The following is a 13,771-nucleotide window of genomic DNA, read 5'->3' as shown; positions in this document are numbered from 1 at the left end:
GCCAAATTGCCCGGTTAGCTCAATCGGTAGAGCGTTGGACTGTTAATCGGACAACCTGGGATCGATTTCCGGGTGGACCAGGTCACTTCTTTTGTGATTGGTTATGAAATCTTCTCTACGACCATTCACACTGTACCACTGCCCCTGGCATGTACAGAAGTTGTCAGTTCCTTGCAGAAGTGAAGGCACCTAGTACTGGTTAACCGCCTGATAGTCTGCTCAGGATAGGTGTACGGTGGCTGAACTGTCACTCTGGGACCCTTCAATGTGCTCACGCCAGGACCCGGAGTATAAACTTCTAACACCACAACCACCAATTGTGACATTGATACAGATTAATGATTACTCATGTTTAAGAATAACCAGCTTATTGTTTGATATATATAAAAGTTTGATAAACAGAAAAAATATAATACAAGATATAAGAATCTTTATTTTAAGTCGGGTATATGCCAACAAGAAATGTAAGTTTAAATTGAGATATTTTCAGACATGAATTATAATTAAAATATGAATATAGGGAAAGTAAATCTCTTGATGAACTGCATTTTCAATTTTATGAAATAATCACTGTCAATAATAACTTTAATGGGGTTTTTTAGTGGTGTTAAAAGTTTATAAAATGAAGTTTAATTGAACGGCTTAGCCATCCTTAAAAAGCATTAATTTTTGTTTGCAGATCAAACAAATAATTGGTGTCTGCAGTTTCAAAACTGTAATTCTGTCTGTTTTCTACAGGCGGGCATATGATCCCAAAAGTGGCTTACTACAGAAATTTGGTTTATTAAAAACTGATCAAATTTTTTCCCACCTACCCACTCCCAAAATTGTGGGTAGGGTAACCACAATCAAACAATTTTTCATTATGGCCCTGGTTCATTATGTTCCATACATTCATTTCCAGTAACTGCAAAGCACAACTTTTGGCCTGGACTCATGTTAGTTTGTTAAGTAGTTATCAATTGCTGGACAAGTCTGGTTCATGGTTACAGTGCTGAACAATTTTGGTTGCTCAGGTTACCTTGCCCGATCAGTTTCATTTGTGGGAACAGTGCCGAGTGAGTGGTTGGTGGTTACAGTACCGGACAAGTTTGGCTAGTGGTCACTGCCAAACAAATTTGGTTCGTGGTTACTGTGCCAAATGAGTTAGGTTGGTGGTAACTGTGCCGAATGAGTATAGTTGGTGGTTACAATACCAGACGAATTTGGTTGGTGGTTACAGCACTTGACCAGTTTGGTTGGTGGTTACTGTGCCGAATGAGTATGGTTTGTGGTTACAATACCGGACAAATTTAGTTGGTGGTTACAGTACTTGACCAGTTTGGTTGGTGGTTACTGTGCCGCATGAGTATGGTTTGTGGTTACAGTACCGGACAAATTTGGTTGGTGGTTACAGTACTTGACCAGTTTGGTTGGTGGTTACTGTGCCGAATGAGTATGGTTTGTGGTTACAATACCGAACAAATTTGGTTGGTAGTTACATGCAGTACTTGACCAGTTTAGTTGGTGGTTACTGTGCCTGACAAGTTTAGTTGGTGGTTACTCTGCCTGACCAGTTTGGTAGGTGGTTACTGTGCCCAACCAGTTAGTTGAACTTTACTGTGCCCCCACCAATTTGGTTGGTGGAACCAGTGCCGAATAAGTATGGTTGGTGGTAACAATTCGGACAAGTTTGACTGGTGGTAATTGTGCCAGCCAATTTGGTTGGTGGTTACTATGCCGGACAAGTTTGGTGGTGGGTATTGTGCCGGACAAATTTGGTTGGTGGTTACTGTGCCAGACATGTTGGGTTGGTGGTTACTGTGGAGGACAAATTTGGTTGGTGGTTACAGTGCCCTTCAAGGTTAGTTAGTGGTTCCTATGACCGAAAAGTTCGATTTGTGGTTACTGAGGCCAACAAGTTTGGTTGTTGGTAACTGTGCCAGACAAGTTTGGTTGGTGGTTACTGAGCTTGACAAGTTTGGTTGGTGGTTACTGTGCCCGACAAGTTTGGTTGGTGGTTACTGTGCTCAACAAGTTTGGTTGGGGATTAAAAAGCCGGACAAGTGGATTTCCTCTATTAAGTATTCTGGTTTCCCGTGATAAAAAGTTAATTACATGCCAAGAGAGGGATCAATATAATGTTGCACATTCATAAAGTTAACCATTTTAAGATCTTCATTATTGATCTAGATCTGAGTTATCAATCTATATATACCTCACAACACTTTCAATAATTTATATGCATTTCATATCAACTTTCAATCTTGTAAAAGAAGAAATTACCAGCATCTGATACAGTTTAAATTATAGTTTTCTTTCTTATTATCATGAATATCTCTCTGTAAAAATCAATGTTTTAAGCTTTCTTGTAATGAACAGTTATAAGCCTAAAACAATTTCTTATCAGAGATCTCTTAATGGCACAATTTCCTTTTAAACTTTCAGTCGCCTTATTCCATGTCTATCGCTTTATTGTTGGACCATGTCTATTGCTTGATTCCATGTCTATCGCTTGATTCCATGTCTATCGCTTGATTCCATGTCTATCGCTTGATTCCATGTCTATCGCTTGATTCCATGTCTATCGCTTTATTCCATGTCTATCAGAGAAAATCTGGTTTTCCCAGTAAATGAAGCTTTTTTGATATTTAGATATATTTTTCATTTCACAGTCTATATTTTTTTTAAGGTTTTGACTGTTAAAAAGTAAGCAGATTTTGTTCCCCTGGAAATGGAATTTAATTGCATGCAGAGGAAAATTAATTAAATTCCCAGAGGAGAGAGTTTATTGCATTTCATTTCCAGCTAGTCTCCTGTGGTTTTTAAAGAAAAATGTGATTTTGAAAATGTTCGTTCCCTTTTGTGGATAAAAACAAAGACTGTACATCATTGGAAATATATTTATGTATAGACCTTTTATACTTTGCCCATTTTTTTTTAATTTTTGTTATTTAACAGAACATCTGCTCTAAAAAATAATAATTGCCCTATTGTTGTTTTGGCAAAATCCCCTGGGAGGGTTTCTAGAAAAAGGCATGTATTGAGATGGATGAGTGGATAGTCAGCTGATATATGGATAATCACAAATATTATGGGGCTAAACTTTTATAATCATAGGATATTTTAAAAGAACATTAAACAACCAGTTGTCATGGCAATTTAATGGTTATAATTTACTGCATTTAGTAAACAACATTAACTAAAATTCATGAAGATCTGTTGACAGCAAACATCAAAGGTAGTATTATCACATCCTTGTTTTGAGATTTATCCTGATGGTCACCAGTTTAGGCCCAAGGGCACCCTAAATTATAATGGCAAGAACAAAAACACTGGTAATAAATTCTATCTTTTGTGATAATGTTTAGTTAAGATTGCTTGTTAACAGGTGGCCTTCTGTAACATTATCCTTAAGAGATGTGAATCATTCTCTTGGTAAACAATACCTTTACTTTACTTAAAAAGGGGTGGCTATATCTCTTTTATTTTTAATTAGGGCTATTTTGTTACAAAACACTTTAATTCAGCATGGGTGAAAGTTTTCCGTATTAATACGGAATTCCGTATTTTCGGTCTTCTCAGGGGTCATTTTTCTAAATCGTGTAAATTCGGGGAGTTTTTCGGGGGGGGGGGTCCCCAAACCCCATCATCAACATCGCGATCCACTCAAAATCGAAGATAAAACAAAGTTAAATTTTCTGGTTTCCCAATTTTGTTTTATAAATAGCGTTGCCATAGGTGGTAAAAATTTGTCGGCGATATCAGCCGAACGTTTCCGAAAATAGTCGTTTCTTTTCGTAAAAACGCATTGTCATTCCAATGTTGTACGAATAATCTCGGCAGTTTCCGCGCAAACAAAAACTTGGATGGCGGAAAAAGCCGGGTTTCGCCGAATATTTTCGGTCAGGATCCTGTACGACTTTTACGACATACCGCAAATTGGAGTCAAAAATAAACAATGAAATAAATCGAAATACTGCTGTTAAAATTGAACAATGAAGTTTGTACCCCCAGGGTATAATACTAAAGAGCTTGAACAGCCTGCGGAAAACAAATGGAGGTGGCAATGGCTGTCAAAAGTGTGAAATTGTCCGATTGGTAACTTGATAAAAATACAAAACTCTATTCTTTAATTGTATTGTTTTTCATTTTTTAACTTTTATTGAATGAGTTACAGAGCAAAATGAATTCTTGATTAATGAGCAAGAATTGAAGTATTGAGGGATGTTTCTGTCAGGGGCCTTATGTACATGTATGTTGACAAAAGCTGCCAGAAATATTAAAATATACAACATAGATTTGATTGATTAAAAGACCGGAAAGGCTTTGAAATGTGTTTTAAAATGCTTAATTCCTGGACCCACCAGGGGCCCTGCGCCCCCCTGCCCCCAGCTTAATTTTTCAGTATTTTGAAAATTTGCAACTTTCACCCATGATTCAGTGATTTTGTATAAAAACTTGCTGTTCCAATTTCATTGAAACATAAGCTGTGGATTAAAAGGATGTGTATGTGAACTATTTTTTCAAAGTTAAGTGTTGTAAGTTATTTTTTTTGGAGTACTTTGCTTTAAATTATTATAATCATTAAAATAATGAAATTCTTTAAATTATTATAATCATTAAAATAATTAAATAAATATAGTTAAAAATCATAGGTAAAGTTTAAAACATAAGTAAGATACCAGTTAGAGGCGGTATTCTTAAAAAAAATCTTTAGTCATTTCTGAACTTAAGTTGATTACCTTAAATTTTTGATAACCTTAAATTTTCAAAGTCAAATTTAAAGATAAGGCCAAAAACAAAGTGGTTTGGTTAGTTATCTTCTTTTTAAAAACAGGTAGGGTGGGTTAGGCTTTTTAATTTTTATTGGTTATTTTTATAAGGGTTTATGTTGAACATTGTAATCATTGGAGAATGGTGTTGAAGTCATCTTTTGTAAAAAGCTTTAAAGGTTTAAACTTCATATTAAAACACACATTAAAAAATATATATATATATATTTCTTATTAATATTTTTTTTTTAGCAACTGACTATAAAATGGTAGGGTCAGCACCTTTTTTGTAGGTAGGGTCAGCACCTTTTTTGTAGGTAGTGTCAGCACCTTTTTTGTAGGTAGGGTCAGCACCTTTTTTGTAGGTAGGGTCAGCACCTTTTTTGTAGGTAGGGTCAGCACCTTTTTTGTAGGTAGGGTCAGCACCTTTTTTGTAGGTAGTCAGCACCTTTTTTGTAGGTAGGGTCAGCACCTTTTTTGTAGGTAGGGTCAGCACCTTGTTTGTAGGTAGTGTCAGCACCTTTTTTGTAGGTAGGGTCAGCACCTTTTTTGTAGGTAGGATCAGCACCTTTTTTGTAGGTAGGATCAGCACCTTTTTTGTAGGTAGGGTCAGCACCTTTTTTGTAGGTAGGATCAGCACCTTTTTGTAGGTAGTCAGCACCTTTTTTGTAGGTAGGGTCAGCACCTTTCTTGTAGGTAGGGTCAGCACCTTTTTTGTAGGTAGGGTCAGCACCTTTTTTGTAGGTAGGGTCAGCACCTTTTTTGTAGGTAGGGTCAGCACCTTTTTTGTAGGTAGGGTCAGCACCTTTTTTGTAGGTAGGGTCAGCACCTTTTTTGTAGGTAGGGTCAGCACCTTTTTTGTAGGTAGGGTCAGCACCTTTTTTGTAGGTAGGATCAGCACCTTTTTGTAGGTAGGGTCAGCACCTTTTTTGTAGGTAGGGTCAGCACCTTTTTTGTAGGTAGGATCAGCACCTTTTTTGTAGGTAGGGTCAGCACCTTTTTTGTAGGTAGGGTCAGCACCTTTTTTGTAGGTAGGGTCAGCACCTTTTTTGTAGGTAGGGTCAGCACCTTTTTTGTAGGTAGGGTCAGCACCTTTCTTGTAGGTAGGGTCAGCACCTTTTTTGTAGGTAGGGTCAGCGCCTTTTTTTGTAGGTAGGGTCAGCACCTTTTTTTGTTGGTAGGGTCAGCACCTTTCTTGTAGGTAGGGTCAGCACCTTTTTTGTAGGTAGGGTCAGCGCCTTTTTTTGTAGGTAGGGTCAGCACCTTTTTTGTAGGTAGGGTCAGCTCCTTTTTTGTAGGTAGGGTCAGCACCTTTTTTGTAGGTAGGGTCAGCGCCTTTTTTTGTAGGTAGGGTCAGCACCTTTTTTGTAGGTAGGGTCAGCACCTTTTTTGTAGGTAGGGTCAGCGCCTTTTTTGTAGGTAGGGTCAGCACCTTTTTTGTAGGTAGGATCAGCACCTTTTTTGTAGGTAGGGTCAGCACCTTTTTTGTAGGTAGGGTCAGCACCTTTTTTGTAGGTAGGGTCAGCGCCTTTTTTTGTAGGTAGGGTCAGCACCTTTTTTGTAGGTAGGGTCAGCACCTTTTTTGTAGGTAGGGTCAGCGCCTTTTTTTGTAGGTAGGGTCAGCACCTTTTTTGTAGGTAGGGTCAGCACCTTTTTTGTAGGTAGGGTCAGCACCTTTTTTGTAGGTAGGGTCAGCACCTTTTTTGTAGGTAGGATCAGCACCTTTTTGTAGGTAGGGTCAGCACCTTTTTTGTAGGTAGGGTCAGCACCTTTTTTTGTAGGTAGGGTCAGCACCTTTTTTGTAGGTAGGGTCAGCACCTTTTTTGTAGGTAGGGTTTTTGTAGGTAGGGTCGTTGGAGTTGAATGAAGGCCATGTTTGATTCAAATGTAGTTTAAAACAAAGAAGTACCAGCCTGACTGGTTTCTGTATTATTTGGACAAATATTTACTGTTGAAATCCAGTCCATTTTAAAAACAATGGGGATGGACCAAGCTGGGTTTACTTTGGCATAAAAAAGCCACACAGTATTAAGTTATTTACAACAGACCTTTCATCTGCAATCTTTATATATCTTGTGTAACTTCCATATTGCTCATATTGTTAACTCTATATTAGCCATATAAAATAATTCACTGCTGTCAGGAAATCTCATATACTCCAGGGGTATGTTTTACTGTAAACTATAACTTATCGACTCCAATAACAACATTTAGAACTGCATGGTCAATATTTATATGTAATATTCACATATTTGGGATGTTGGTCATAACCTTAAATTACCCCACAGACATTTAATGTGAAATGACTAATTTGCTGTCATTGGGGGAGCATTATAACATACAATCAAACTTTTCGGTGAGAGTGCTCGAGACTTTTAGCATCACATTTTATCCATTGACTTCAACACGCCACATATTTGCATGCTTATTTCAAGGTCTCAGATGGACTGATGCCGACCAGACAAATTAAGCATACTGTGAAGCGCTTTTCAAAAAGCCTTTATATAGAGTTGAACATGTTAAAGTCTTTTATGAGATCAATGTTCCTACAATATAGGCCCCAAATGCCTGTACATACTACAGATAGATGTTTCCCAAACAATTTTATTACAGTTTGCAAAGCACAAAGCAGTTCTAAGGACTTTGACTGATATCTCAAAATTGGGTATTTCAGTTTTGAATGCAACCTTTAGTTTTTCAGAGTCAAAAATTTGTGAAATTCTGATGTATTGATATTGTCGTCATGATTGTCATCGAGCCAAAACTTAATTCATGCCCATAAATCAAACCAGATTAAGTTTTTAAAGTAAAACTAAATTGTTTTACTCATATTGAGAGAGACGATATGCAGGCACACAAGGAACATAACTCTGACTTCAGTATTTGATGAGTTATGCCCTTGGTCAACTGAAAAATGATAGATTTACGTTTGCTCTGTAGCTGTATTGTTAGGGTCATATTTTCCATTTTTAACATATTATCTCTACGCATTTTTTCAGGGCCACAGACAAACAGCTCCGATGCAGACCAGACGATTGACTTCCAGTTTGCTCAGCATGAGCTGATGATGAAAGAGTACAGCAACGATCCAATCTCTGAAGCTATCAGCGCTGTGGAGAAACAGTACGAGGAGGATAAACAAGGTAAGGTTACTGCAAACTGGTGATAATGTTAAAGCAGGTATCTGATATTATAAGTTGAAAATGTTTCCATTGTTTTAGTGGGGAAAGGTTTGATCCCAGCAAAGGCAAATTCTCCGAGCCTGCCAAAAAGAAAACCAGTTCTGAACTGTATAGTATCAGGCATATACATTCAATAGAACTTTTGAATGGAGTGGTATAAAGTCTTCAAACTTGGTAAACAAATTGGGCATGTTCAGTTAATGAACCCTTTAAATTTTGGGTCAATATGTTAAAGGTCAAGGTCATGGTGACATTTAATATAAAAATTGTGTGATTTTGATTCTAATCAATTATTTTGAACTACATGGCATAGCCTTCTAACTAGGTATGCATTTATTCCTTTACTTTTGAATTGTTTTGTATCATGGTCAGTAGATGACCCCTATTGATTATGGGGTCAAAGGTCATGATAACCTTTACTTGAAAAAATACTGGTGCTTTTGCACATTGGTAATGATTAGTTAATGCATGGACCCTTTTGATTTTAATATCCTACTGGGGTCATTAAACAAAAGGTCAAGGTTGTTGTGATTTTACCCAGTAAATTTATGGGCACTTAAAACAGGCATCACATACAATTCCTGGAATTCTAGTGTTAGCTTGTAACTGTCTTCACAATAAAGCTAAAATGAGTTAGTTCCTAGTAATAGTTTTGCCAAAATTTGATATAAAACTTTATGGCAAGCCCTTATGGCAAGGAATTGTGTTTTCCCAATTTCTGTTCCACAATTCCCCTGTGTGTCGACATTTGATGAAGTGTGTCAAATAGTTTTGTCAGAGTAGCATTAGTGTCAATGAAATAATAAGCTAACAGACGGGATTTCATGAGGTTTTGGCTAATCAGAACTGACTTTTCTTCTCGAATAGGGAGAATTTCTTAGCGATTAATATTGATTCGGAGTCAACAGTTTGAAAGTCTGTTGCTGGATGTATAAATGTGTTATGAATAAATGTTCTTAACACTCGCAAGGGGAAAATAGTTTGTAATTTCTTTATAACTTAAGTCTAGACTGGGAAAAAATATAAATGTGTTTGTTTTATGCTGAGGTCCTCATTATTGAAGTTTGAATGAAATTATTACGAGGCTCTTGTGACAGCAGATGGCTATTAATCTAAAATGACTGAGAAGCTATAATAATTGATATGTTTTTCAATACAATGCTTGAAGGACAGAAAAATCATGCATGATTTGCTGGAATACAAGTTATCTGACCTATGAAAAGAATAGTTTTTGTAGCGTGAGGTATTTAAAAAATATTACAGTATTTTAAGGATTAAAGCAATTAGGATAAAATTATATGCATTTAAGAAAATAGAACTGGAGTTGATGTAACAAATTAGTGATAAATATAAAGACTATGCTATGTTGCCAAAAAATCTGAGAAAAAATTGAGGATTTTTTCCCCTTCCTTCATGCAGTGGCCCTGGAGCAGCAGCGACAGATGTATGAGAGACAGATGCAGCAGCTGCGATATCAACTCATGTCGCCCGGGACCCCCTCCATGCCCTTCCCTGTGGGGGACATCAAACTGACACCCACAGGCTCACAGAGTGGCATACAGAGGAAATATCAGCAGTGGGCACAAGAAAGGTACTGAATTATTAGCTTTCAACATCTAATTAAAGAGAGTTATGTCTGAAAATTTAAGATTTAAGTTCATTACATTCCTTTTGGACACACGGAATAACACCCACAGGTTCTTAGAGTGACACAAAGAGGAAATATCAGCATGGGCTCAGATAAGGTACTGAATGATTACGATTAGAAGTTTAAACAATCATTTTATTTCATTCTTTGTGGGGGGGCATGGAACAACACCCACGGGCGCTTAAGAGTGACACACAGAGGAAATATTAGCATGGGCTCAGATAAGGTACTGAATGATTATGATTTTAAGTATAAACAATCATTTTATGTCATTCCTTATTGGGAGACATGGAATAACACCCATGGGTTCTTAAAGTGTCAGCAGTGGGCACAGGAAAGGTATTGTACTGTCCTATTTCAACATTGAATGAAAAAAAAAGAAAAAGTTTAAGTTAGTGATAAAGGCTCATATTGTTTTTCTATGCCAGTTTGATTAGCCTCAAGAAAGGTATTAAACAGTTCCTTTTTCATAAAATTTATTATTTATTTATTATTCCAAAGGAAAACTGGAAAACCAAGGAAATAAGATTGGGGTGTATTGGAGGACAGCTATTTTTGGTTGGCGTCAAGAATTTGTGTCTGGTCTATGACTTGTAACTATTCATAAGGGATGTTAAAATAACTCTGCAAAAATATTCACCATGACACGATGGTGTGACGCGTGCAAGAACTTGTAATGTGTCTTGTTCAGGCTAAAGCTTTAATTGCTATTCATTTGGGGATTTAAATTACTGGGCACAAATGTTCAGCAGGAGAAGCCGGTGTGTCATGTGATAAACACCAATGTCAGTAGGCCAAAGGTCAAGGTCACACATAAGTGTCATTGGTACAAAAAAAAAATGTATTTAAATTACATTTTATATGACACGTGTAAAAATTTATTTAAAATACAAATTCAAATTTTGATTGATGACTTCATTTTTTGCTTGTTCTGGCTTTAACTTGGCCATGTTTTGGGAATTTTGGTCAATGGTCAAAAGATATTTATATTGGCTTGTCCGGGCTTTAACTTGACCATTTGTTTGGGAACTAAAAACATTCTTGGCACAAATTTTCACACCTAAACAAGGTCAATAAAACATTATAAGTTCTATCATCTTGATAACATTTAGATATTTACAGCATTAAACAGAAATATTTTATCATTTCTATTAAGCGGTGGTTTAATATTATTGCCATTGCACCAACAAAACTCTTTCATTTAAAAAGCTTAAAAAGTTAGTGCCTCTTAGTCCATGAATGCCTGTCCATCCCTGGTACAATTTGTCAAAATCTTCTGATCAAAAACTGGGTTTTCATCGCATTGCATTGTCTTGTATTTGTAATTTTCTGTTTAAACCATGGATAAAAAAATATATGGATACATATTATACCCAAAGTTTACCACAATATTATAATGCAGCACCAGTGTATCATTATAACTATACTCAACAGCTGTTTGGATCTGTCCTTAAAGGTGTTTATCTCTTACAATTGTGGTCCAAGAATAGCTGTAGAAAAGGATGAGCAGAGTAATTGAAGTAGGCTGTGTTACCCACATGAGGTTTATTAGTATCAACAAGATAATCAAGTATCTACTTTCTATTAAGGATCCTTGAAAACATATATCCATTAGCCTGTGCACAAAGTTCAAGATCTTTAGATAAATATCTATTGTCATTTTCATCTGCAATTATCAGGCTTCAAGTTTCCACGTCAATACAAAATAATAGGAAAGAACTTTTTCTTTTATGCCTTGCCAATTAATTCTGTTGGAGGCAGGGATGCAAAGTTGTTATGTTCAGAAAAAAATACTCACAGCATCTTGAGACTAAATTTTATTACTCACTCAATGGTCATTATAAATCATTATAAAGTTTATTTCTATCATAATGCACAAAATTAAGTGTGAGAACGTGTTTCAAATATAGGCATGTTAAAAGGAGGACATGAAATATCCGTGACCTTAAGGTTTTTGGAATAACAACAACAGTTACAACATGATAACAACACCAACAACAATGATAACAATATCATCAACAGCAATGATAACAATAACACCAGCAACAATGATAACAACAACACCAACAATAATGATAACAGCAACACCAACAACATTGATAACAACAACTCCAACAACAATGATAACAACAATAATAACAAAAACAACAATGATAACACCGACACCAACAACAATGATTACATCTACACCAACAATAATGATAACACCAACAGTAACCAGTGCTCTCCATATTTTCTAGGGACAAGATGTTCAAACACAGCTTATCGTTGTTACGTGAGGAGGTGGTGAAGGCTAACGCCCTTGTAAGGGAGGCAAACTTTCTTGCGGAAGAGATGGGCAAACAGACCGAGTTCCATGTCACGTTGCAGATCCCGGCTTCCAACCTCAGCCCAAATAGACGGGTAGGTAGAAATGTCCAAGTTTAATCAATGGAAGTGTCTTCATTTATCAATAAAATGTCTACATTTAATCAATAATTTGGTTAAAATTTGAGGAAACTACATAATATTTTGTCTTTTTAAATGTTGTGTACATTTGAAGTAGATTTCAGACAACTGAAGTTAATTCTAGATAAATTAAGTTAAACCTCCATACTGTTATCAATTTTTAATCAGGTTTTCATATAGTGATAGATGGTTATTAGAATGACATACATCATTGTTCAGGTAGGCGGGTGGCGTCAAACTTACTTATGAAACTGAAAAACTTTAGTTAGGGTTGACATATCTTGACTAAACTTGGTATTTAGGAAGAGTTCATGGAGACCTTTGTGTTTTGGGGACTCTGGAGACAAGGTCACTGTCATTAAAAATAGATAAACAGTTTAAACTGATTATCTTTAGAAAGGGTTAACATATCTTGACTGAACTTGGTGTTTAGGAAGCATTTATGAAGAACTTTCATCGAGTTGCATTTTGGGCACCTAGGGTCATTTTGGTCACCTAGGGTCAAGGTCACTGTCACTAAAAATGGATAAATGGTTGAAACTGAATAACATTAGATAGGGTTGGCATATCTTGACTAAACTTGGTATTAAAAGAGTTTATGGAGATCTTTTTTATTGCGTTGCTTTTTGTGGGTACCTTGGATTGAGGTCACTGCTACTAAGAATAAAAGACTGAACCTAAATAACATTAGTTAGCGTTGACATATCTTGACTAAACTTGAGAAAATGGTTTCTCATGATAAAACATATTTAAAATGATACATATAAACAAAATACTCACTGGATCTGTATATTGGATCAATAGTTTTGAACACAAACATTTCCTCAAATTTTACAGCGAGGTGCTTTTGTTTGTGAGCCGGCGATTACCGTGAAACGACGACAACGCGGGAGTCAAGTATGGAGCATGGAGAAGTTCGAGAACAAAATAATCGACATGCGAGACATGTATGAGGAGAGGAAAACGTCAGGCGCCCCACTTCGGGTAGACGAAAGTGATGAATCAGAGTCGGTTTGTGTGAACGCTTTGCATGAATTCTTTTGTTGCCATGGTTTTTGTAGCTGATAAGGTTAAGTTCTTGAGTGATTTTCAGTATCTGTAATAGTTAATTAAAATGTTCAGATATATATTGAATGGCTATAATGTGTTTAATAATTTACTTCTCTTTCTAAGAATTCTTATCTTAAAGAATTTTCCAACATTCAAAAATGCTTAAATTCAATATGTGTTGTAAACAATTTTGGTTGCTTGTTTTAATACATTGAAGCTCTGGTCTTTGTTAAGTTACAGAATTGAAAACCAATTCTGTTTTCTGTGTATTTTTTGTACAATGATGATGTTGTTTACTGCAAATGATTGTTATGTTTTCAAATTTATATGGCATGCAGTGGAAGTGCCCTTTTGTGCCATTTAAAATTGATGGTCTTTCAGCTGTGTAAATTGCTGGTTAACTCCTAAACAGTAATTTGGGAATTCACATTTAAACAAAACTAGGAGGACGGCTCACTTTTGAATGCCAGCAAAAGATTGATTCAAACAATTAAGGATATTTATTTGACTCACCCATTTGGTGTTAAATATGAAAATAAAAGTACTTATACCATACTATTCTATGCTTATCATACTAATTTGCAACATTGGTGCCTAAATGGCTTGACACATGACAGTATAAGAATGATATGTTCTAAAAAAAGAATCCTAAAAATGACTAAAGGTTTTAAGTATGTATAATATTTATA

The 13,771-nt window shown here is 36.1% G+C and overlaps 1 protein-coding gene across 1 annotated transcript in view; it reads left to right on the top strand.

Annotated features, from left to right (window-relative positions):
* The window catches only part of LOC128205519 (kinesin-like protein KIF13B), a 142,316-nt gene that overhangs the window by 104,739 nt on the left and 23,806 nt on the right, over positions 1 to 13,771 (top strand). The window contains exons 15-18 of the mRNA XM_052907230.1: positions 7,754 to 7,897; positions 9,356 to 9,527; positions 11,825 to 11,987; positions 12,870 to 13,043. Coding sequence (XP_052763190.1) covers positions 7,754 to 7,897; positions 9,356 to 9,527; positions 11,825 to 11,987; positions 12,870 to 13,043 — 653 coding nt within the window. The remainder of the gene's footprint in view (positions 1 to 7,753; positions 7,898 to 9,355; positions 9,528 to 11,824; positions 11,988 to 12,869; positions 13,044 to 13,771) is intronic.

The sequence above is a fragment of the Mya arenaria genome, chromosome 10, assembly GCF_026914265.1.
Source record: "Mya arenaria isolate MELC-2E11 chromosome 10, ASM2691426v1".
Classification (NCBI taxonomy): Eukaryota; Metazoa; Mollusca; class Bivalvia; order Myida; family Myidae; genus Mya; species Mya arenaria.
This window is presented reverse-complemented; position numbering and strand designations above follow the sequence as displayed.